Here is a 24,204-nt window from a genome sequence, read left to right as displayed (position 1 = left end):
AAGGGCGGGGCTTGGAGGGGGCTGCAGAGTCACCTGACCGCGGGAGCCTCCGTGCGGGGCGGTGCTGCCTGCTGCAGGTTCAGGGGAGTCGCCATGGTGAGTGCTGAGGGGCAGCGGGCCCCGGGCCGACGTTTTTCCCAGTCCCTGGTCTTTTCCATCGCTCTGGAGCCCTGGAGACGGAGTGGGGTCCCCGCTGCCTGCCTGGGGCTAAGACCAGTCCTACTTGGCCTGCCGGGATGGGAAACAGGCCGGGAAAGGCCTCAGGAAGGCCGATCCGGACCGGGGTGGGCGGCGGCTCCTGGCCTCAGCGGTTGCTCTGAGACAGTGCGGCCTCTGAGGAGATGTCTAGTCCTGTAGACTCTGGTCGGTGAAGGCCTGCCGCCGCCCCGGACTGGAGTCGGCCCGCGCCCCGCCCCGCCCTAGGATAGTCTGATTGCGGGGTCTGAGCGTCAGACGGGGTCGGGGCGTGCGGAGGGCCTGGGGCTCATAGGTGGCCTCGGGACCGTCCAGAGATTGCTCTCTTGCTGGCGTGCGTTTCCACGTTTTGTGCCTGGTAGTGCTCAGCCGGCCCCACGCCCTTTCTCGTTTAAGATATACCTGAGGGAGAGGCCTTAATGGTGCCTGGGCGTTCTCGACCTCATAATCTCTGTCGACTGCTGTGTTTGTCAGCGAATTCTAGGGATTCGCATATGTGAATTTACTGGAAGGGCTCATGCCATATGATATCTATTAATTATGACAGACGGAGAGGAGACTGTTTGTTTCCTTTATCATTTGTTCATTGGGCACTCAGGTTCTCTTAAATTTCTCCCCACTGATGAAATCCAAGTATTTTACTTATTGAAAGTAGGCATTCTCAGCGCCTCTCGGTGATGGCAGCAAATCGTGGTGTAGCTGTTGGCCAGTAAATTTGAACTTCCTCAAAATGTGAATCCTTGTGTCTAGTTTCCACAAAGGCAAGTTGTCACTTGCATTTTATTAGCGTTAGATATAGTCCGCACTGGGTGAATAATGTTTTCAGATGTCGGTGTACTGAGTATTAGATTTAATTATCTCATTATTCACTTTCTGTAGACAAGCCTCTATAAACCTGTAGGCCGGGAAATGGGCTTCACTTTAAGTATGTTAATGCCTGAAAGCAGGATTAAGTGTTTGACATACACTACTTTCATATAATACATTGCCACAAAGATGATTTTGCTTATTTTTCAGAATAATGTTTACATTTTGGGAATTGATAGAAGAACAGTTTAAAAATTTAGGATTTGTCTTTTTCAACATTCATGGATTGACATTTATAGTGTTTTCTAAGGAAAATTACAAAATTGAGGATATACTAAACACCCTAGTTCTCTGCTGGGTGAGCCACTTTGGAGCAGTGAGCCAGAAACACAAGTCCTGTCCTCATGAATTTTATTGGGAAAGGAAACTTCGGTATCAGTCTTCTCATAGGGATCCTCTCTGACCAGGGCAAGTCATTCCATCTTACTTAAATGAGTTTCACTTTTGCATCTGAAGACAAGTGTGGGCCTCTTTGGCCCTTCCCAGTCCTAAAATTCTAGGATTCCGTTCAACTCATCAAGCATCTTGTGTTCCTTCTAAGTTATGTGCTAGACACTGGAAACAAACAGTCCTTGCTCAGAGGTTAAGGGGGGAAACATGCTTGTGGAACTTAATGTAATATAGTCTGAGGATTGCTTTATTAGCAGTGTCAAGTCAGTGTTGGGGGGTCATGGAGGGACAGAGTGTTCTGCCTGGGAGGACTACAGGAAGTATGGTGAACTGAGGCAGTACTGGGAAGAAAGGCATTACCAATAAGGTGAAGCTGGAAGAAGTGAATGCTCATGGTAAGTGCCATCGTAGAATTCCTGAGGAAATAAGTGAAGTTGGAGCCAGTTGGGTATTCAAATTATGTTTTGAAGTTCCCAACCCCTCATCATTCTTAATCCTCCCTCTGTCATTGTTATTTTGTGCCTTATCATTATTTTTTAAGTAGTACTTTCATTAGCATGATGAAATTCTATGTCTCAATGAGATTGGTCATTTTCGTTTTCCAGTTGGTTTGCATTGTGTTGTTAGATTACCTCTACAGCATATGACTGAAGAGATTGACTAACAAGTTGCTAGGATGGATGGAAATGGTTGTATCCAAGGGGGATATAATAATATTGGTTAACACTTAAGAAATACTTATTACTAAGCACCTCACTAGTTTTGGGCTTTATCTGTGTCATTTCATTTATTCTTCATATCAGTGATAAAAGTACTCTTATTCCTGTTTGATAAAAGAGGAAATGAAAGCACATTGTTTGAATAAAAAGTAATTTTGTAAATGATAGTTCTTGATGACCTTTGCTCTTCTCTACACCTTATAGCTGTCTAGACTTGGCAGGACTGTTTGGCCTGAGTCTCAAACTAAAATGGGCCTCATCACAAATGTTAATTTCATCTGGATTCTTTAATGGTTCCATTTCTCTCTGAACCAGGTAACTGATGAGTATACAGTCATTTGTAAATGGAGAACCACTTTAGTGAGTGAGGAGGCATTGATTACCAGGGTTCAATGAGGGCATGTTCCTGTTATAACTGTTCTTACTCTGTGGGACACTTCCCAGAAAGGGCATCAAGGCACTCCCTTAGAATAGCCATTTGTGTAATAACTACATGCTCTTACTGGTAATGTGTAAAAAATATAATTATTTATTATAACTTTAGTTCTTCATTTGTAGCCTACTTTGTAATAATATAATTTTCTGCATTTTCTATGTTTATATTTTAAATCCAGTTGATGCAAAATAGAAGAATTTTGGTAAAATTTTATTCACAGACACTGAATCTAGTCAGTTCTGTACAAATATTTTTTAATTATTTATAATCTCTTTATAACCAAAGTTTTATTTTCTGTATTAGGATAGTTATTAGACACAGTAGCCAAAGGATGGAAGCAACCCAAGTTGTCTATCAACAGATGAATGGATAAACAAAATATAGTATAGACATAATATGATGGAATATTATTTATCCCTGAAAAGGAAGGAAATTCTGGTACATGCTACAACATAATTGAATCTTGAAGACATTATGCTAAGTGAAATAAGCCAGACTCAAGTGTATGATTTCACTTATATAAACAAAGTTAAATGGTGGTTGCCTGTGGTGGAAGTGGGGGATAGGGAGTTATTATTTAATGGGTATAGAGTTTCCCTTTTGGAAAAATGAGTTTCTGGAGATGGATGTTAGTGATGATTGTACTATACTGTGAATGTAATGCCACTGAACTGTACACCTAAAAATGGTTAAAGTGGAAATTTTTATGTTTATGTATTTACCACAATAAGAAAGTAATTATAAAAATTTCCTAATGTATCACTACTAAGTTGATCATCTGAACTTCAAGCCTAATAATTGTTCAATCTACTGCATCCAAAGATAAAGAACCCCCCAAAATCCAAACCATTTCTTGGTGTTACTAAAGTTCTGATGAATAGCCTAGAATGAATAATGAATTTCATTGTCAGAATCCTCAAATGTTCACATTGTTCCCTGACTTGGGGACCAATAGTTATGCTGTATAAACTAATGTTCCTTTTAAGTTCAGTTTAAAAGACATATACCCCTTTCCTTGAACTTTATTTATGCTGAAGAAGTGTGGTCGCAGGTAACTCAGTTTACTTGAGTTAGCATTAGAAAAAAAACAGAAGTTGCTTCGTGTTCCTTATTCAATTTTTTCTCTTTCCAAAATTAAATCAACATTAAATTTTCGATTTTTATAAGCAGCTCTGGTTCAGAAGTGGGTTTTATGTGCTTTTAGTTCATCTCAAATGAAGTGTTGTTTTGATTATCTTAGAAAATGGAGTAGACCGGATTTAACTTTCACGCTTAGTGTAAGCCCTTGCCTTCCACCTTCTCAGCTCATTGTGTAAGAGGCATTCTATCTTTAGTCTTTCTTAATTTTTTTGTCTTTTTTTTAATATTGTTAATATACAATTACTTGAACAACATTATGGTTACTAGACTCCCCCTATTCCCTATTATCACTGTCCATTAGCGTAGTAAGATGCTATAGAATCATTACTTGTCTTCTCTGTATGTACTGCCTTCCCCATGTCCCCACCCCCCTACATTATGTGTGCTAATCGTAATGCCCAGTTTTCCCCCTTATCCCTCCCTTCCCACCCATCCTCCGCATTCCCTTTCCCTTTGGTAACTGTTAGTCCATTTTTGGGTTCTTTGTTTCTTAATTTTTATTAAGGTAAAATTTACATAACACAAAGTTAACCATCTTAAGGTGATAACACAAAGTTAACCATCTTAAAGTGACAATTCATTGGCATTTAGTACATTCACAGTGTTGTACAACCACCACCTCTATTTAGTTCCAAAACATTTTTATAACCACAAAAGGAAACCCTGTACCCATTAAGCAGTTACTCCCCCATTCTCCCTCCTGGAAACCACCAGTCTACTTTCTGTTTCTATGGATGATTTACCTATTTTGGATATTTTGTATAAATGAAATCATACAATATGTGGTCTTTTGTGTCCAGCTTCTTTCACTTAGTATGTTTTCTGGGTTCATTCACATTGCATGCTTCACTACTTCATTCCTTTTTATGACTAATATTCTATTATATGTGTTTGTGTGTGTGTGTACCACTATTTGTTTATTGATCTGTTAATTTTTAAATCACTTTATTATATATATATATGATCTAAACATTCTAAAACCAACTGATTCATTCATACAGTGAACATTTATGAGGCATCTATCATGTGTCAGGCAAATGTGTTGAATCCAAAGAACATAAAAATGACCATCATTTATAATTATAAGGTAATGCATGCTGTAGTAGAGTGTAAATACAATGTATACAACATACAGTGGTTATTTCTGCTTGATAGGTAGATCTAATTCATTTTGCAAGCAAGTTTTTGCTGATGGCAAAGAGAAGAATATATAGGTATATTTTGTTCATTCTAACTCTAGATCTCTTTGAAATGATGAGCTAGGTATTTGAAGATGGTACTTTCTGTGGTCTTCTATACATCACTAACAATTTCAGCTATTTCTAAGTTGTTTGTTCCCTTTGTTACATACTGCCTTACAGATCAGTGTTCTCATGAACTAGTTCCTTGATCTGTCTAAGCATAGGCTAAAATGCAGATGAAAAGTAGTCTAGAGAAAAAGAGGCTTTTAGAGATTTGGGTTAGACTATATCTGTCACAAAAATTTGATTGATGGCTATGTTTTTTTAGATTCAGAGTGTATTAGTCGAACACAGCCATTAACTACCACCACATGTTTCTTTGAGACCAATGTGCTACAAGAATATTGAGTCAGTTTCTGAAAAGATATTCTCTGTACATATTACTGTTCTTCAGCAGTCTTATGCTATTAACTTCAGTGACTGGGTACAGCTCTGTTCAGTAGTTGTCAAAAACTGATTAATGGGTTTGAGATGTAGAACTGGAATGAGCCTTACGTGAAAGCCTTGGAAAGGGACCGTGCCTGAACTACAGTACAGATTTTGCTAGAAGAGTGTGCTAATGAGACATTAATGGAAATATGTTTTATTTTTCAGCCTACAACACAGCAGTCACCTCAGGATGAGCAGGAAAAGCTCTTGGATGAAGCCATACAGGCTGTGAAGGTTCAGTCATTCCAGATGAAGAGATGCCTGGTAATAATGACAATATGGGAGGCCCTGTTGCAGTCCACATGTTTTCTAAAGCTGTATAGCACCACTGTTTCTGGTAGATCTAATCCTCAATGTCCACCAGCATCTGTCTTCAGTCCCATCAACCTCAAGCACTACTTGGAGCAATTTCAAAAGATAGCCCTGTGTAATCACATTTACATTAATGGATCAGGATTGCCTGTGTTCCCAATCAGAGTGTAAGCTTCATGAGGACAAGATACCCTCCCTTCTATTTACATATAACTGCTTATCACCACAGCAGTATCTGGTCCAGGTACTAGCTTCATTGGTTCTATATCTCAACTTGAGGAGTACTTGACATATATATTAGGTGCTCAATAAATATTTCTTGAACGAGTGGATTTAAATACTTTGACTTTGAGTTATTCAGCTTTTTTTCTGTCCTGAAGGCTTTAAAATTTCCATCCTGAATAGATTCATATTTTACAAAAACTAGTGTAAAAATCATACTTTTTGTTTTCATATTCTAATGAAGCTAGTTTCATAGTTATTAGGAGTTGAATGATTGTAGTGGTTCCTGAAAGCTTGCGGTCCTATATATGTAACACTTAGTGCTGAACTCCGCAGTCCTGCTGAGGAATCACACATCTTTTTCTTCTTGGTAGAGAACTATGTAACAAATCCTTGATGAAAGAGTTGCATAACCAAGTTAAATGTTTACTTAAATTAAGCATCCTCCTGAGTTCTTTTCATATTTCTGTAGGACAAAAACAAACTTATGGATGCACTGAAGCATGCTTCTAATATGCTTGGTGAACTCCGGACTTCTATGTTATCACCAAAGAGCTACTATGAACTTTGTATCTTTTGAATGTTGAAGAATGAACATTTTGATTATACTTTTTTCTTGAGAAGGTTGTAATTTGTCCCTTTAAAATTTTTTTGGAGTTACGTTATTCTTCATTGTCTTAACCAAATAGTATTCCTTCATGCAAATGTGCCAAGTGAGAAAAAGAAAAACAGTATCAGGATCCATTTTTTTATGCTTAAAGTTCTTTAAATGGGTTATTGTTATATCTCAATTTTCGAAATGTTCATGAAGGGTATTGATTGAGGCTGTTAGGCACTTTGTTCTTTAATGCTTAGGTTTTGCCATGCAGGACTCTGAGGTGGAAAGGAATTCAGTGATTTGCTGTTTTAAAACCCTTTAGTAGTCTGACAGGCAGTCTTTGTTTTACTGCTTTGTGTCACCAGACATCTTTTAAAACGCTTATTTTAAAGTAAGGAAAGCCCAACTGAGATTCTCTCCTCCTTTAACATACTCTCTTAAAGGACTAACATTTAAGATAACTGCCTAATAGTTTAATGACACCAACAGGTTCTACAGTATTGCTTAGACTGGCTTAGCTTTATTTGAGTCCTTAATCATAATTAAAAGATATGGCTATTTCTGATGAACTGCACTACTTGGAGGTCTACCTGACTGATGAGTTTGCTAAAGGAAGAAAAGTGGCAGATCTCTATGAACTTGTACAGTATGCTGGAAACATTATTCCAAGGCTGTAAGTAGTTAAAAATCGGAGTGCTTTTATATCTGTTTCCTACTTTTGTTTTATATCCTTTAAAATGAGCAACTGTTTTTTAAGACCAATTTTAAGATTGATTTATTAACAGATTGAGATTAACATTTTGGTAGGTACTGGGTTTTTCTTTTAACATTTTAGAGTATAATTAAATTTAATTTTCATATAGGCAATTAAGGAATTTTAGAGATAGAAAAATATGGACTTAATGTGTTCAGTGGCTTAACTCTGAGAAAAATCAATATTGTGACAATTACCTTCCTAATACATTTAAAAGTGATGATATATATGTATGTATGTGAATATATGAATTTGGGGGGGGATGGGACTGTGAGCAGTTATATTTTAAGATAGTTGATGTTTTCTTCATTGTGTAGTTAGCAGTTATATTTTAAATCATATATTTTCTTCATCATTCAGCTCCCTATCTTTAATATGTTTGTATTCAGTATATTTTGACATAATCAAATTCTTGACTTGAATATTTTATTTCTAATCAGATGTTTCCTCATAATTCTCTTAGTTATCTGTTGATCACAGTTGGAGTTGTATATGTCAAGTCATTTCCTCAGTCCAGGAAAGATATTTTGAAAGATTTGGTGGAAATGTGCCGTGGTGTGCAGCATCCCTTGAGAGGTTTATTTCTTCGAAACTATCTTCTTCAGTGTACCAGAAACATCTTACCTGATGAAGGAGAGCCAACAGAGTAAGTAGTTTTTTTTCTTGATTTAGTTATAATATTTTTTGTTGTAGAATATATAAAAAGTACAGACAAGTATATAGAAGAAAAAAAATATCAATAATTCTCTCTTCCCATTCTTAGCCACTCATAACATTTCATATGCAATTTCCTTTGTGATTTAGAATTCCTGAGTATATGTGATGTGATATAAAATATACTCTTGAAAATTATGTATGTGGATTATTAAAGTCTGCTTTTTTTTGACTTAACATAATTGGGGACATTTTTCCATTAATGTTAATACATTAAATATTCTCTGGCAATATGACTTTTTAATGAGTTAAATTTGAAAACTGTATTTGTGATGAAATAATGAATTATGCTTAGCTTTTTCAGAGCTAGCTGATTTTCTTATTGTTTCTTGACTTTCGGCTTTTTTTTTTAAGTATACTGCTTGTTACCCTAGAATTGATTTTAATTATCAGTACACTTAAATTAGATACTAACTCCAAACATGAAAAACAAAAGCCATTCAAGGAGAGCCCTGTATCTTCTGTGACCAGTATTCCAGCATCCAAGTCTGTTGTACTTTTAGCCCACAACAGTGCAGATAGTCAGCCAGCTGTGGTCTTCAAACAACTGGGTGAACTATTCATCTGATAGATATCCTAGATTGAGGAACTCAAGTCCTTTTTTAAAGATTTACTTACTCATTTTAAGGTGTGTAATTCAGTGGTTTTTAGTATATCTGCATCATTTCGTTTTTGAAAAAACTTAAGATTTTACCGTGCATGTGACAGAAAATTTAAGTGGTATAGAAAAGAGAAAACCTTAACACTGTAGACAAGATGGTTAGGTTGCTTGCTTTGTTATGGTTTGACTTTCAGTTTTGAGCATTTAGTTAAGCAATCAGTAAAAAATTCTGGTATCTACTAAGTTCCCCATCCTAGAAGATGTAAAAATAGCAGGAAGTACATGATCTCTTCCCCTACAAAGCTAATATTCCATTTGAAAGCATAAAGTATTCAACAATGAAATGATGTGGTTAGTGGTACATTATAGGTATCAGATTTTTAGGCTTTTTGAATTAATGGAGTTGCCATAAGAATAAGATCAGTTGGGAGATTCTCAGTATGGCGGCATGAGTAGGGTGGTGGAAATCTCCTCCCAAAACCATATATATTTTGAAAATACAGCAAATACAATTATTTCTAAAAGAGTGGCCAGAAGATACAATACACCAGGCAGGCTACATCTACATCTGCAAGAACTCAACATCTCACGAAAAGGGTAAGATACAAAGCCATGACCCAGTGGGACCTGAGCACTTCCGCCCACCCCAGCTCATGGGCAGAAGGAAAAGAATCAGAGTGGGGAGGGAGTGGAAGGACAGGACTACTAAATAATCAGCCCTAGTAATCTGCACCAGGAGCACAGACACACATTGCATAGTGTACTGGATATTAGAGGAATGGAAAAGCAAAATCTGAGACTAAGACTGAGAACAGGTTCCCACAGCTGGATCCCCTGGGACAAAAGGAAAGTGGGCACTTTAAAAGTCTTAAAGGGACAAGGGTTTAACAGGTGGACAAAATTGTCCTGGCACACTCAGCCCAGCAGACTGGGAACTTTAAGGAACTTCAGGCACCCTAACTCCCTGGGTGACAGCACATCTCCAAAGCCCCTCATGGTGATAAGCAGCCTGCCATTCATTCCACCCGCCACCCCCCGGCACTGCAAGCGAATGGGCTGACCCGCCATTGCTGCGGAGCAACCAGGGAGGAGCCCAGCCCACAGCACAGTAACCAACCACACAGAGGCTTCTCCCAGTGCCCGGCTAACCAGGCCAGATGCAGAGGCTGCCCCTGCCCTCAGTTGACCGTCACAGACAGCAGAAACCGGTGCAGGGTCTGGAAGGCACAAAAGGGGCTTTAGCCTCAAGGCGACTACCTGCTGCTTGCCTGCAACCCCTGCTAGTGCCCTAGGCCATCCTGAGGGCCACCCTGCCCACAGCAGCTCAGGGGATTAACACAGAGGATGCCCACTGCACACTGCTTACCAGCACAGGCAGAGGAAACTAGCGTGGAACCCATGAAGCACATAGGGCTTCTGTTCTCATGGGGAATACATGCTCCTTGCCTACAACCACCGCCAGTGCTGTAGGCCATCCCGAGGACCGCCCTGTCCACAGCAGCACAAGGAAATAACCCAGAGGATGCCACCTGCACCCAGTTGACCAGCACAGGCAGAGGAAACCGCCGCAGGGTCCAGGAAGCATATGGGGCTCTGTTCTCGCAGTGAACACGTGCTGCTCACCTGCAAACACCACCAGTGCCCTAGGCCATCCCGAGGGCTGCCCTGCTAACAGCGGCTTGGGATTAATCCAGAGGCTGCTCCCTGTGTGCAGCTGACCAGCACAGGCAGTGGAGATGGGCAAGGTGACCAGCAAGTAGGAAGGGACTTTGTTCTCCCAGCTGACACACGCACGACTTGCCAGTGATCACATCCATCACCATGAAAAGGCAGAAGAAACTTGTTCAGTCCAAAATCCTTCAAACAACAGAGAGGGCCTGGTGAGAATGAAATCACCAATCTTCCTGAAAACAATTCAAAATAAAGGTCATAAGCATGCTGATGGAGCTACAGAGAAATATGCAAGAGCTAAGGGATGAATTCTGGAGGGAGATAGCAGAAATGAAACAAACAATGGAAGGATTTAAGAGCAGACTGTGAGGTGGAAGAGACTGTTAATGGAATAGAAATCAGAGAACAGTAATACAGAGGAGGTGAGGCAAAGAGATAAAAGGATCTCTAGGAATGAAAGAATATTATGAGAACTGTGTCACTGATACAAATGGAAAAATATTTGCATTATAGGGGTACCAGAAGAAGAAGAAAGAAGAAGGGATATAAAGTGTCTTTGAAGAAATAATTGCTGAAATTTGCCCAGTCTGGGGAAGAAAATAGTCTCTCAGACCATGGAAGCCCACAGATCTCACAACAGAAGGAACCTAAGGAGGACAACACCAAGACATATAATAATTAAAATGGCAAAGATCAAAAACAAGGACAGAGTATTAAAAGCAGCCAGAGAGAGAAAAAAAGGTCACCTACAAAGGAAAACCCATCAGGCTATCATCAGACTTCTCAACAGAAACCTTACAGGCCAGAAGAGAATGGCATGATATATTCAATGCAATGAAACAGAAGAGCCTTGAACCAAGAATACTGTATCCAGCAAGATTATCATTTAAACTTAAAGGGGGGGTTAAACAATTCCCAAATAAGCAAAAGTTGATGGAATTTACCTCCCACAAACCATCTTTACAGTGTATTTTAAAAGAACTCCTCTAAATGGAAGAGCTCCTAAGGCTGAACAGATGTCACTAGAGAAAACAAAACCACAGCAAAGAAAGTAGACCAACCAAATACTAAGTAAATGCAAAAGATAATCAGATAGCCACAAAATCAGTCAAAGGAAACACAAAAGAGTACAGAATAAAAACCTAACATATAAAGATTGGAGGAGGAAGAAAAAGAAGGGGGAGAAATAAAGAATCATCAGACTGTGTTTATAATAGCATAATAAGTGAGTTAAGTTCAACAGTTAGATAATAAAGAGGTTGCCCTTGAACCTTTGGTAACCATGAATCCAAAGCCTGCAATGGCAATAAGTACATATCTACCGATAATCACCCTAAATGTAAATGGACTGAATGCACCAATCAAAAGACACTGAGTAACAGAATGGATAAAAAAGCAAGACCCATCTATATGCTGCTTACAAGACACTCACCTCAAACCCAAAGACATACATAGACTAAAAGTCAAGGGATGGAAAAAGATTTCATGCAAACAATAGGGAGAAAAAAGCAGGTGTTGGAGTACTTGTATCAGACAAAATAGACTTGAAAACAAAGAAAGAAACAGGAGGCGAAGGACATTACATAATGATAAAGGGGTCAGTCCTACAAGAAGATAATACCATTATAAATATCTATACACCCAACACAGCAGCACCACCGACATATGTGAAACAAATACTAACAATTAAAGGAGAAAACAGAATGCACTGCATTCATTTTAGGAGACTTCAACACACCACTCACCCCAAAGGACAGATCAACCTGACAGAAAATAAGTTAGGACACAGAGGCACTGAACAACACACCAGAATAGATGGACCTAACAGACATCTAGAGAACTCTACACCCAAAAGCAGCAGGATACACATTCTTCTCAAGTGCACATGGGACATTTTCCAGAATAGACCACATACTAGGCCACAAAAAGAGCCTCAGTAAATTCAAAAAGATTGAAATTCTACCAACCAACTTCTCAGATCACAAAGTTATAAAACCAGAAATAAATTGTAGAAAGAACAAAAAGGCTCAGAAACACAGGCTTAACAACATGCTCCTAAATAATCAGTGGGTTAATGACCAAATTAAAACAGAGATCAAGCAATATATGGAGACAAATGAAAACAACAGCACAATGCCTCAACTTCTGTGGGACGCAGCAAAGGCAGTTCTAAGAGGAAAGTATATATAGCAATACAGGCCTACCTCAGGAAACAAGAATCTTCCCATACGAAAAGTCTAAAGTCACAATTATTGAAACGGAAAAGAACAGATGAGGTGCAAAGTCAGCAGAAGGAGGGATAGAATAGAGGTGAGAGGAGAAAAAATAAAATCAAGAAGAGTAAAACAATAGACAAAAAATCAATGAAACTGAGAGCTGGTTCTTTGAGAAGATAAACAAAATAGATAAACCCCTAGGAAGACTTATTAAGAGAAAAAGAGAATCTACACACATAAACAGAATCAGAAATGAGAAAGGAAAAATCACGACAGAAACCACAGAAATACAAAGAATTGTTAGAGAATACTATGAAAATCTATGTGCTAAGAACTGGATAACCTAGAAGAAATGGACAACTTTCTAGAAAAACACAACCTTCCAAGACTGACCAAGGAAGAAACAGAAAATCTAAACAGACCAATTAACCAACAACGAAATTGAATTGGTAATCAAAAAACTACCCAAGAACAAAACCCCTGGAGTATATGGATTCACCGCTAAGTTTTGTCAGACATTTAGAGAAGACATAATACTCATTCTCCTTAAAGTTTTCCAAAAAATAGAAGAGGACAGAATACTTCCAGACTCATTCTATGAAGCCAGCATTACTCTATTACCAAAATCAGGCAAAGACACCACAAAAAAAGGAAACTACAGACCAATATCCCTGATGAACATACATACAATACTCAACAAAATATTAGCAAACCGAATTCAAAAATACATCAAGAGGATCATACACCATGATCAAGTGGGATTAATCTCAAGGGTGCAAGGATGGTACAACATTCGAAAATCCAACGTCATCCACCACATCAACAAAAAGAAGGACAGAAACCACATGATCATCTCCATAGATGCTGAAAAAGCATTCAACAAAATTCAACATCCATTCATGATAAACTAAAAAAATGGGTATAGAGAGCAAGTATCTCAACGTAATAAAGGCCATATATGACAAACCCACAGCCAACATAATACTTAACAGTAAGTAGCTGAAAGCTTTTCCCCTATAATCGGGAACAAGACAAGTATGCCCACTCTTCCCGCTTTTATTCAACATAGTACTGGAGTTCCTAGCCACGGCAATCAGACAAAACAAAGAAATAAAAGTCATCCAGATTGGTATGGAAGCAGTTAAATTGTCACTGTTGCAGATGACATGATATTGTACATAAAAAACCCTAAAGACTCTACTCCAAAACTACTAGAACTAATATCTGAATTCAGCAAAGTTTCATGATACAAAATTAATATGCAGAAATCTGTTGCATTTCTATACACTAATGATGAACTAGTGGAAAGAGAAATCAGGAAAGCAATTCCATTCACAATTGCAACAAAAAGATTAAAATACTTAGGAATAAACCTAACCAAGGAAGTGAAAGACAACTACAAGAAAGAAAACTACAAGACACTCTTAAGAGAAATTAAAGAGGACACTAACAAATGGAAATTCATGTCGTGCTCTTGGGTAGGAAGAATAAATTTTGTAGATTTATTGCCTAAAGCAATCTACAGATTCAATGCAATCCCTATCAAAATACCAACAGCATTCTTCAACGAATGGGAACAAACAGTTCTAAAATTCATATGGAATCACAAAAGACCCCAAATAGCCAAAGCAATCCTGAGAAGGAAGAATAAAGTGGGGGGGGATCTTGCTCCCCAACTTCAAGCTCTACTACAAAGCCACAGTAATCAAGACAATTTGGTACTGGCACAAGAACAGACCCACAGACCAGTGGAACAGAATAGAGACTCCAGACATTAACCCAAACATATATGATCAGTTAATATATGATAAAGGAGCCAGGATATACAATGGGGAAATGACAGCCTCTTCAGCAGCTCGTGTTTGCAAAACTGGACAGCTACATGCAAGAGAATGAAACTGGATCATTGTCTAACACTATACACAAAAGTGAACTGAAAATGAATCAAAGACCTGAATGTAAGTCATGATTCCATAAAACTCGTAGAAAAAAACAAAGGCAAAAATGAAAATCTCTTGGACATAAACATGAGTAACTTCTTCATGTACATATCTCCACGGGCAAGGGAAACAAAAGCAAAAATGAACAAGTGGAACTATATCAAATGAAAAAGCTTCTGTATAGCAAATGATACCCTCAGTAGAACGAAAAGGCATCCTACACTATGGGAGAATATATTCATAAATGACATATCTGATACGGGGGTTGACATTCAAAATATATTAAGAGCTCATGCACCTCAACAAACAAAATGCAAATAATCCAATTAAAAAATGGGCAGAGGATCCAGACACTTCTCCAAAGAAGAAATTCAGATGGCCAACAGGCACATGAAAAGAAACTCCACATCACTAATCATCAGAGAAATGCAAATTAAAACCACAATGAGATATCACCTCACACCAGTTAAGATGGCCAACATCCAAAAGATAACAACTACAAATGATGGCAAGGATGTGGAGAAAGGTGAACCTTCCTACACTGCTGGTGGGAATGTAAATTAGCTCAACCATTGTGGAAAGCAGTATGGAGGTTCCTCAAAAAACTCAAAATAGAAATACCATTTGACCCAGGAAATCCACTCCTAGGAATTTACCCTAAGAATACAGCAGCCCAGTTTGAAAAAGACATATGCATCCCTGTGTTTATCACAGCACTATTTACCGTAACCCAGAAATGGAAACAATCTAAGTGTCCATCAGTAGATGAATGGATAAAGAAGATGTGGTACATATTCACAATGGAATATTATTCAGCTATAAGAAGAAAACAAATCCTACCATTTGCAACAACATGATGGAGCCAGAGGGTATCATGTTCAGTGAAATAAGCCAGGTGGAGAAAGACAAGTATCAAATGATTTCATTTATCTATGGCATATAAGAACAAAGCAAAAACTGAAGGAACAAAACAGCAGCAGACTCACAGAACCCAAGAGTGGTCTAACAGTTACCAAAGGGAAAGGGTTTGGGGAGGATGGGTGGGAAGGGAGGGATAAGGGGGAAGAAGGAGTATTATGATTAGCACACATAATGTAGGGGGATGGGCATGGGAAAGGCAGTATAACACAGAGAATACAAGTACTAATTCTATAGCATCTTACTCTGCTGATGGACAGTGACTGTAATGGGGTAGTTGGGACTTGATAATGGGGGGAATGTAGTAACCATAATGTTGCTCATGTAATTGTACATTAATGATACCAAAATAAAAATAAAAATAAAAAAAAGATCAGTTGCCCAGGGAAGGGAATAGCGGAAAGTATTTTGCTTTTGTCCTGTTAGATTTGTACTATGTCCTCTTCCTGGTAAATTCTCTTGAGTCTGATCTCCTTGAAATTGAACACTAAGCCGATGAACTTGAAGGTGTCTTTTATAAAGTGTTGATGTATTAAAGAGATAAAAAGAAAATGCACAAAGGGGAGGGGTAGTGGTAAGTTGGTCCTATAATTTAAATGCTGTGTATAAAGATTTTTCCAATTGTCTCTTTGTAGTGAAGAAACAACTGGCGATATCAGTGATTCCATGGATTTTGTACTACTCAACTTTGCAGAAATGAACAAGCTCTGGGTGCGAATGCAACATCAGGGACATAGCCGAGATAGAGAAAAAAGAGAACGAGAAAGACAGGAACTGAGAATTTTAGTGGGAACAAATTTGGTGCGCCTCAGTCAGTTGGAAGGTGTAAATGTGGAACGTTACAAACAGGTTTATATATTTTTGTCACCTTATGTCATGTATAAATTGTATGATTTTTTAAATTGAAGTATTTTTTGTTAAATAATATTACATTGAAAACCATTTTAAAATTAAAGAGGACTTAAACCAAAAGATATATTTTGAGTTTGTGTTTGTGGATTGGAGGACTCAATACTATTAAGATACCAGTTTTCCTTAAATTGGGATTTATTGTGTTTTATTATAGATTTTACTTAAAAGCTGCAATAAGGTGATATGGTATCAGGGAAAGGTATAAACACATAAATTAGTGGAGGGGGGTAAAGTAGGAATTGACAAACTTTTTCTATAAAGGACTAGATAGTAGATATTTTTTGGCTTTGCAGGGTGTATTATCTGCAGCTTCTAAACTCTACAAGTGTAGTACAGAAGCAGCCAAAGACGATATACAAGTGATTTACAAAAGCAACATTGAGCTAGATTTACCAAGCCCTGGAATAGACAATCCAGAATAGACCCACATATGTGTGTGTGTGTGTGTGTGTGTGTGTGTGTGCCCGTGTGTGTGTATACACACACGCACACGCACACACACGCACATACATATACATATATATATATATATATATATAAATAATAAATGGCTTTTGATAAAGGTGCAAAGGCAACCTTTTCAACAAATTGTTCTGGAACAATTGGATATCTATATGCAAACAAAACAGTTGAACTGTGACCCATCCTTCTACTAAGAAAACTCAGAAGAGGATAAGCGATAACCCAAAAAAAACTTGCTAAGAAAACACAGAGGAAGTCTTCATACACTTGGATTAGACAAAAATATAGGACACAGAAAGCACAACCATAAAAGAGAAAAAATAGGTAAAACAGACTTTATCCTTAGTGATTTTTACTAAATAGAAACCCAGAATTTTATTTAAAAATTCTACTGTAAAATTTTATAAAGTTTAATCTAGAAATGAAGTATGGGTAAGGAAAATCTAAAATAAGATTTCCAAATTAATAGTTCAAATGTGTTGTTAAAGTAGTGGCTTATTTTGAAAATAACCTCTTAACTCTTTCTTCTCCTTTAGATTGTTTTGACTGGCATATTGGAGCAAGTAGTGAATTGTAGGGATGCTTTGGCTCAAGAATATCTCATGGAGTGTATTATTCAGGTAAGTGAGAATATTTATTACATTTTTTTAAAAAGACTCATTTTGTGTTTTTTTTTTCCAGGGGTTGATTTTACCATTTATTATTTCTGAGTTTTAGTACTGCAGCTCGTTTAACATTGAACAGAAACAGTTGAGTTACTTTCTGATTTTCAATGGCTTTTTTCCCGTGTTCATTTATTTATCCTTGCATCCACATCCACATTACTTGATCCTTATTATATGTAAAGTAGAAGGCTTCACTTCCCTTCAGAAACATAAACCTCCCTGTTGAGTACAGTATTACCACAAACACAAAGTCTTCTGATTCAGAGGAAGTGACATGATGGTCTGTATTTCAACCGTTCTTTTACAGTGAACCAACAAGACTTATAGGATGACACTGTGACATTAGGCTTTAAAACCAGTGTGGGGTGAGGAGCAGGAAGATAACAATGAGACTGAAGAAGTAGCAAACCTTTGGATGTTGGATTAGGTTCCTATTGCTGCTATTATAAATTACCCCACATTTAATGGTTTAAAAACAGTTCTGGAAGTCACAAGTCCAAAATCAGTTCACTGGGCTGAAGTCAGAGTGTGGGCAGGGATGGTTCCCTCTAGAGTCTCTAGAGAAGAGTCCACTTCCTTGCCTTTTCTAGCTTCTAGAAGATGCCTGTATTCCTTGACTCATGACTCCTTCCATCACTCCAGCCTCTTGCTTCTACAGTCACTTCTCCCACTTCTTCCTTTGACTTTCTTGGCTCTGTCATTCAAGGACCCTTGTGATTACATGTAGGGCCCATCCAGGTAATGCAAGATAATCTCGCTGTCTCAAGATCCTTAACCTAATCATATCTGTGAGCCCCTTTTCCATATACGTTAATATTCACAGCTTCTGATAATTAGTATGTGGATATCTTTTGGGGGTCATTTTTCAGCCTAACATAGGTGTCTTCCCAGCCCTTGATTTCCCTTCTCTGAAAATTAACTCTCTATCCATATAACAAGGGTAGACCCTGCAGTCATGAACTATACCTCTTGGCCAGAGCTGTTTGAACCAAGGGTGAACACACTCTCCCGTGGATTGATAGATTGATTTTTTTTATTAAGGTATCATTGATATAACTCTTATTTCACAAGAAAAACAGTGTGGTTATTACATTTACCCTTACTATTGAGCTTCCCCCATACCCCATTGCAGTCACTGGGCATCAGTGTAGTAAGATGCCGCAGAGTCCCACTTTGTCTTCTCTGAGCTACACTGTCTTCCCTGTGACCCCACACGCACCATGTGCACCAATCATGATACCCCACAATCCCTTTCTCCCTCCCTCCCCACCTGCCCTCCTTCACTCCTCCCCTTTGGTAACTGCTAGTCCCTCTTGGAGTCTTTGCTGCTATTTTGTTCCTTCAGTTTTGCTTTGTTGTTATATTCCACAAATGAGGAAAATCATTTGGTACTTGTCTTTCTCCGCCTGGTTTATTTCACTGAGTATAATATCCTCCAGCACCATCCACATTGTTGCAAATGGTAGGATTTGTTTCTTTCTTATGGCTGAATAGTATTCCATTGTGTATATGTTCCACATCTTTATCCATTCATCTACTGATGGACACGTAGGTTGCTTCCATATCTTGGCTATTGTAAGTAGTGATACTATAAACATAAGGGTGCATATGCCTTTTTGAATCTGGGAAGTTGTTTTCTTTGGGTAGATTTCAAGGAGTGGAGTTCCCAGGTCAAATGGTATTTCTATTTTCAGTTTTCTTTTTTTTTGATATCATTAATCTACAATTACATGAGGAACATTATGTTTACTAGACTCCCCCCTTCACCAAGTCACCCCCACATACCCCATTAGTCACTGTCTATCAGTGTAGTAAGATGCTATAAATCACTACTTGTCTTCTCTGTGTTGCACAGTCCTCCGCATGTCCCCCCCACATTATACATGCTAATCGTAAGGCCCCTTTCTTCCCCCCACTTCTCCCTCCCTTCCCACCCATCCTTCCGAGTCCCTTTCCCTTTGGTAACTATTAGTCCATTCTTGGATTCTGTGATTCTACTGCTGTTTTGTTTCTTCAGTTTTTCCTTTGTTCTTATATTCCACATGAGTGAAATCATTTGGTACTTGTCTTTCTCCGCCTTGCTTATTTCACTGAGCATAATACCCTCCAGCTCCATCCATGTTGTTGAAAGTGGTAGGATTTGTTTTCTTCTTATGGCTAAATAATATTCCATTGTGTATATGTACCACATCTTCTTTATCCATTCATCTACTGATGGACACTTAGGTTGCTTCCATTTCCTGGCTATTGTAAATAGTGCTGCGATAAACATAGGGGTGCATCTGTCTTTTTGAATCTGTGATTCTGTTCTCTTCGGGTAAATTCCTAGGAGTGGAATTCCTGGGTCAAATGGTATTTCTATTTTGAGCTTTTTGAGGAACCTCCATACTGCTTTCCACAATGGTTGAGCTAATTTACATTTCCACCAGCAGTGTAGGAGGGTTCCCCTTTCTCCACAACCTCACCAACATTTGTTGTTGTTTGTCTTTTGGATGGTGGTGATCCTTACTGGTGTGAGATGATATCTCATTGTGGTTTTAATTTGCATTTCCCTGATAATTAGCGATGTGGAGCATCTTTTCATGTGTCTGTTTGCCATCTGAATTTCTTCTTTGGAGAACTGTCCCTTCATATCCTCTGCCCATTTTTTAATCAGGTTATTTACTTTTTGGGTGTTGAGGTGTGTGAGTTCTTTATATATTTTGGATGTCCACCCCCGTATCGGATATGTCATTTACAAATATATTCTCCCATACTGTAAGATGCCTTTTTGTTCTGCTGATGGTGTACTTTGCTGTACAGAAAGTTTTTAGCATGATGTAGTCCCATTTGTTCATTTTTGCTTTTGTTTCCCTTGCCCAAGGAGATGCATTGAGGAAAATCATTTTGTCTTTAACTTTACATTGTTTGGGAAAAAAGTCTTGATAGAATAGAAAATAAAGTACCCTGAATAAAGAATTCCTTTCTCCTACCAATTACTTGTTTTTGTATTGATGTGTTTTCCCCCAAAATGTAGGAAAGAGAAACCTCCAAGTTTTTCAGGTCTCATTAGTTTTATTTTAATTGTAGGTGTACTTTGGTTAGTGAACTATTGCTATCTAGGTTTATGTTTAGAGAGGCTCAAAAGTAAGTATTTGAATTTAGTTGTGTAAGATTAAAATGTTACCACAAATAGGAACTTTAAATACCATAACTAAGTCTAGAACATAATGTGAAATACTTTTATTTATACCAATCAATCATTATTTGATTTTCAGGTTTTCCCTGATGAATTCCACCTTCAAACTTTGAATCCTTTTCTTCGGGCCTGTGCAGAGCTACACCAAAATGTAAATGTGAAAAATATAATCATTGCTTTAATTGATAGGTAAGAGCTTTCAGCCTTGTGTTCTGACTTGGGAATAATGAATTTAAAATGTTTTTTGTGAATTATTTGCTTCTGTTACATCTTTATTATATTAATGATTTTTAATGTGATTATACTATAAACAGTTCAGTTCTGTAAGTGTATCTATTACATGCTTGCCTTAGGCATGAAAGAGGTTTAGATTTTAATAGTTAAGGAGGTATGAATATTTTTAAATCTCTGCATTTAATTGGCACTTAAAAACAATGTTATACACATCCACATTTTAAATCTTATAAATCTAAAGATCGTGAAGAACAACTTTTAAAAAAATTTTCTTTACCATAATGAAAGTTTTCCTTCAGTGAGAACTGATTTGATTTGGAGTCTTCTTTATCAAGTAGCCATAAGATAGAGGTAATTAAGAATGTTCAAGTAATAACCCTGTCATCACATCTTTTTACAGAATTTTCAAGTCATAAGTATGTTTAGTAAATCTCCTTTAGGTTTAAGTTTTACCTTTGTAGCCTTTGGTCTTGGTGAAAAGTATAAAACTTGGCCTTTGGTAATGGCTTTAGTGTGTGCCTGCTTGGCAGCCATGGTGAGTACTAACACATAACATAATATATGTCCTCCTTCTGCGCATACAAATCATTAACCTTATGAAATCAGAAACCCAAGTAAAGATTTATTTCTATAAAATAAAAATCTTAAAAAAATACAATAAAATAAGAAAAAGTTGTTATATTTTAATATCTAAGTTATTAGGTAAAAAGATTTCTCTAAATTATCAGATCAGTCCTGGGCAGCAAGAATTATATGTCAATTGGACATACTCTTAATGGAAGCTAATATTTATCTTTTAAAGACTGTTTTTTAAAATCATAGCTGTTCAATACATTTGTCACTTCAGTGTATTTCTGTCCATATGTACTTAATTAAGCTTCAAGGAATTTGGCAAAATCAGCCTGTTGAAAATCTATTTATGAATAGTGTAAAGAATGCAGTGAAAAAGGCATCATTGGCAAAGCTTTTCAGGTGAAAATGAATTGAAGGAATGATCAGTTCTTTTCTGTCTTTTTTTTTTTTTTTGGGGGGGTATTGTTAATCTACAATTACATGAGCAACATTATGGTTACTAAACTCCCCCCATCATCAAATCCCCACCACATACCCCATTACACTCACGGTCAGTCAGTGTAGTAAGATGCTGTAGAATCACTACTTGTCTTCTCTCTGTTGTACAGCCCTCCCCGTGCCCCCCGCCTACATTATGTCTGTTAATCATAATGCCCCCTTTCCCCCCTTATCCCGCCCTTCCTACACACGCTCCCCAGCTCCTTTCCCTTTGGTAACTGTTAGTCCATTCTTGGGTTCTGTGAGTCTGCTACTGTTTTGTTCCTTCAGTTTTTTTCTTTGTTTTTATACTTGGCATATGAGTGAAATCATTTGATACTTGTCTTTCTCCACCTGGCTTATTTCACTGAGCATAATATCCTCTAGCTCCATCCATGCTGTTGCAAATGGTAGGATTTGTTTTCTTCTTATGGCTGAATAATATTCCATTGTGTATATTTACCACATCTTCTTTATCCATTCATCTACTGATAGAAATTTAAATTGCTTCCATTTCTTGGCTATTGTAAATAGTGCTGCGATAAACATAGGGGTGCATCTGTCCTTTTTCAAACTGGACTGCTGCATTCTTAGGGTAAATTCCTAGGAGTGGAATTCCTGGGTCAAATGGTATTTCTATTTTGAGCTTTTTGAGGAACCTCCATACTGCTTTCCACAGTGGTTGAACTAATTTACATTCCCACCAGCAGTGTAGGAAGGTTCCCCTTTCTCCACATCCTTGCCAACATTTGTTGTTTGTTTTCTAGATGGTGGCAATCCTTACTGTGTGAGGTGATATCTCATTGTGGTTTTAATTTGCGTTTCTCTGATGATTTAGCAATGTGGAGTATCTTTTCATGTGTCTGTTGCCCATCTGAATTTCTTCTTTGGAGAAGTGTCTGTTCAGCTTCTCTGCCCAATTTTTTAATTGGATTATTTGCTTTTTGTTTGTTAAGGTGTGTGAGCTCTTTATATATTTTGGGTATCAACCCCTTATCAGATACGTCATTTATGAATATATTCTCCCATACTGAAGGATGCCTTTTTGTACTATTGGTGGTGTCCTTTGCTGTACAGAAGCTTTTCAGCTTGATAGAGTCCCACTTGTTCATTTTTGTTTTTGTTTCCCTTGCCCAGGGAGATATGTTCATGAAGCAGTTCCTCATGTTTATGTCCAAGAGATATGTGCCTGTTTTTTTCTAAGAGTTTTATGGTTTCCTGACTTTCATTCAGGTCTTTGATCCATTTTGAATTTACTTTTGTGTATGGGGTTAGACAATGATCCAGTTTCATTCTCTTACATATAGCTGTCCAGTTTTGCCAACACCAGATGTTGAAGAGGCTGTCATTTCCCCATTGTATATCCATGGCTCCTTTATTGTATGTATGTTAATTGACCATATATGTTTGGGCTAATATCTGGACTCTCTATTCTACTCCACTGGTCTGTGGGTCTGTTCTTGTGCCAGTACCAAATTGTCTTGATTACTGTGGCTTTGTAGTAGAGCTTGAAGTTGGGATGTGAGATCCCCCCTGCTTTATTCTTCCTTCTCAGGATTGCTTTGGCTATTCAGGGTCTTTTGTGGTTCCATATGAATTTTTGAACTATTTGTTCCAGTTCGTTGAAGAATGCTGTTGGTATTTTGATAGCAATTGCATTGAATCTGTAGATTGCTTTAGGCAGGATGACCATTTTGAAAATATGAATTCTTCCTAGCCAAGAGCATGGGATGAATTTCCATTTGTTAGTTTGTTAGTGTCCTCTTTAATTTCTCTTAAGAGTGTCTTGTAGTTTTCAGGGTATAGGTCTTTTACTTCCTTGATTAGGTTTTTTTCTTAGGTATTTTACTCTTTTTGATGCAATTGTGAATGGAATTGTTCTCCTGATTTCTCTTTTTGCTAGTTCATTGTTAGTGTATAGGAAAGCAACAGATTTCTGTGTATTAATTTTGTATCCTGCAAGTTTGCTGAATTCAGATATTAGTTCTAGTAGTTTTGGAGTGGAGTCTTTAGGGTTTTTTATGTACAATATCATGCCATCTGCAAATAGTGACAGTTTGAATTCTCCTTTACTAATCTGGATGCCTTGTATTTCTTTGTTTTGTCTGATTGCTGTGGCTAGGACCTCCAGTACTATGTTGAATAACAGTGAGGAGAGTGGGCATCCCTGTCTTGTGCCCGATCATATTGAAAGCTTTCAGCTTCTTACTGTTAAGTATGATGTTGGCTGTGGTTTTGTCATATATGGCCTTTATTATGTTGAGGTACTTGCCCTCTATACCCATTTTGTTGAGAGGTTCTATCATGAATGGATGTTGGAGTTTGTCGAATGCTTTTTCA

General features: G+C 37.7%; 1 protein-coding gene across 1 annotated transcript in view; it reads left to right on the top strand.

Annotated features, from left to right (window-relative positions):
* Positions 1 to 23: 23 nt before the first annotated feature.
* Positions 24 to 24,204, top strand: part of VPS35 (VPS35 retromer complex component) — a 38,157-nt gene continuing 13,976 nt past the window's right edge. Inside the window, exons 1-8 of the mRNA XM_036911064.2 lie at positions 24 to 96; positions 5,583 to 5,681; positions 6,424 to 6,520; positions 7,099 to 7,222; positions 7,767 to 7,949; positions 15,999 to 16,212; positions 17,274 to 17,357; positions 20,660 to 20,769. Of these exons, the coding sequence (XP_036766959.1) occupies positions 94 to 96; positions 5,583 to 5,681; positions 6,424 to 6,520; positions 7,099 to 7,222; positions 7,767 to 7,949; positions 15,999 to 16,212; positions 17,274 to 17,357; positions 20,660 to 20,769 (914 nt within the window). The 5' untranslated portion in view covers positions 24 to 93. The remainder of the gene's footprint in view (positions 97 to 5,582; positions 5,682 to 6,423; positions 6,521 to 7,098; positions 7,223 to 7,766; positions 7,950 to 15,998; positions 16,213 to 17,273; positions 17,358 to 20,659; positions 20,770 to 24,204) is intronic.

Source organism: Manis pentadactyla, chromosome 15 (assembly GCF_030020395.1).
Source record: "Manis pentadactyla isolate mManPen7 chromosome 15, mManPen7.hap1, whole genome shotgun sequence".
In the NCBI taxonomy this organism is placed as follows: Eukaryota; Metazoa; Chordata; class Mammalia; order Pholidota; family Manidae; genus Manis; species Manis pentadactyla.
This window is presented reverse-complemented; position numbering and strand designations above follow the sequence as displayed.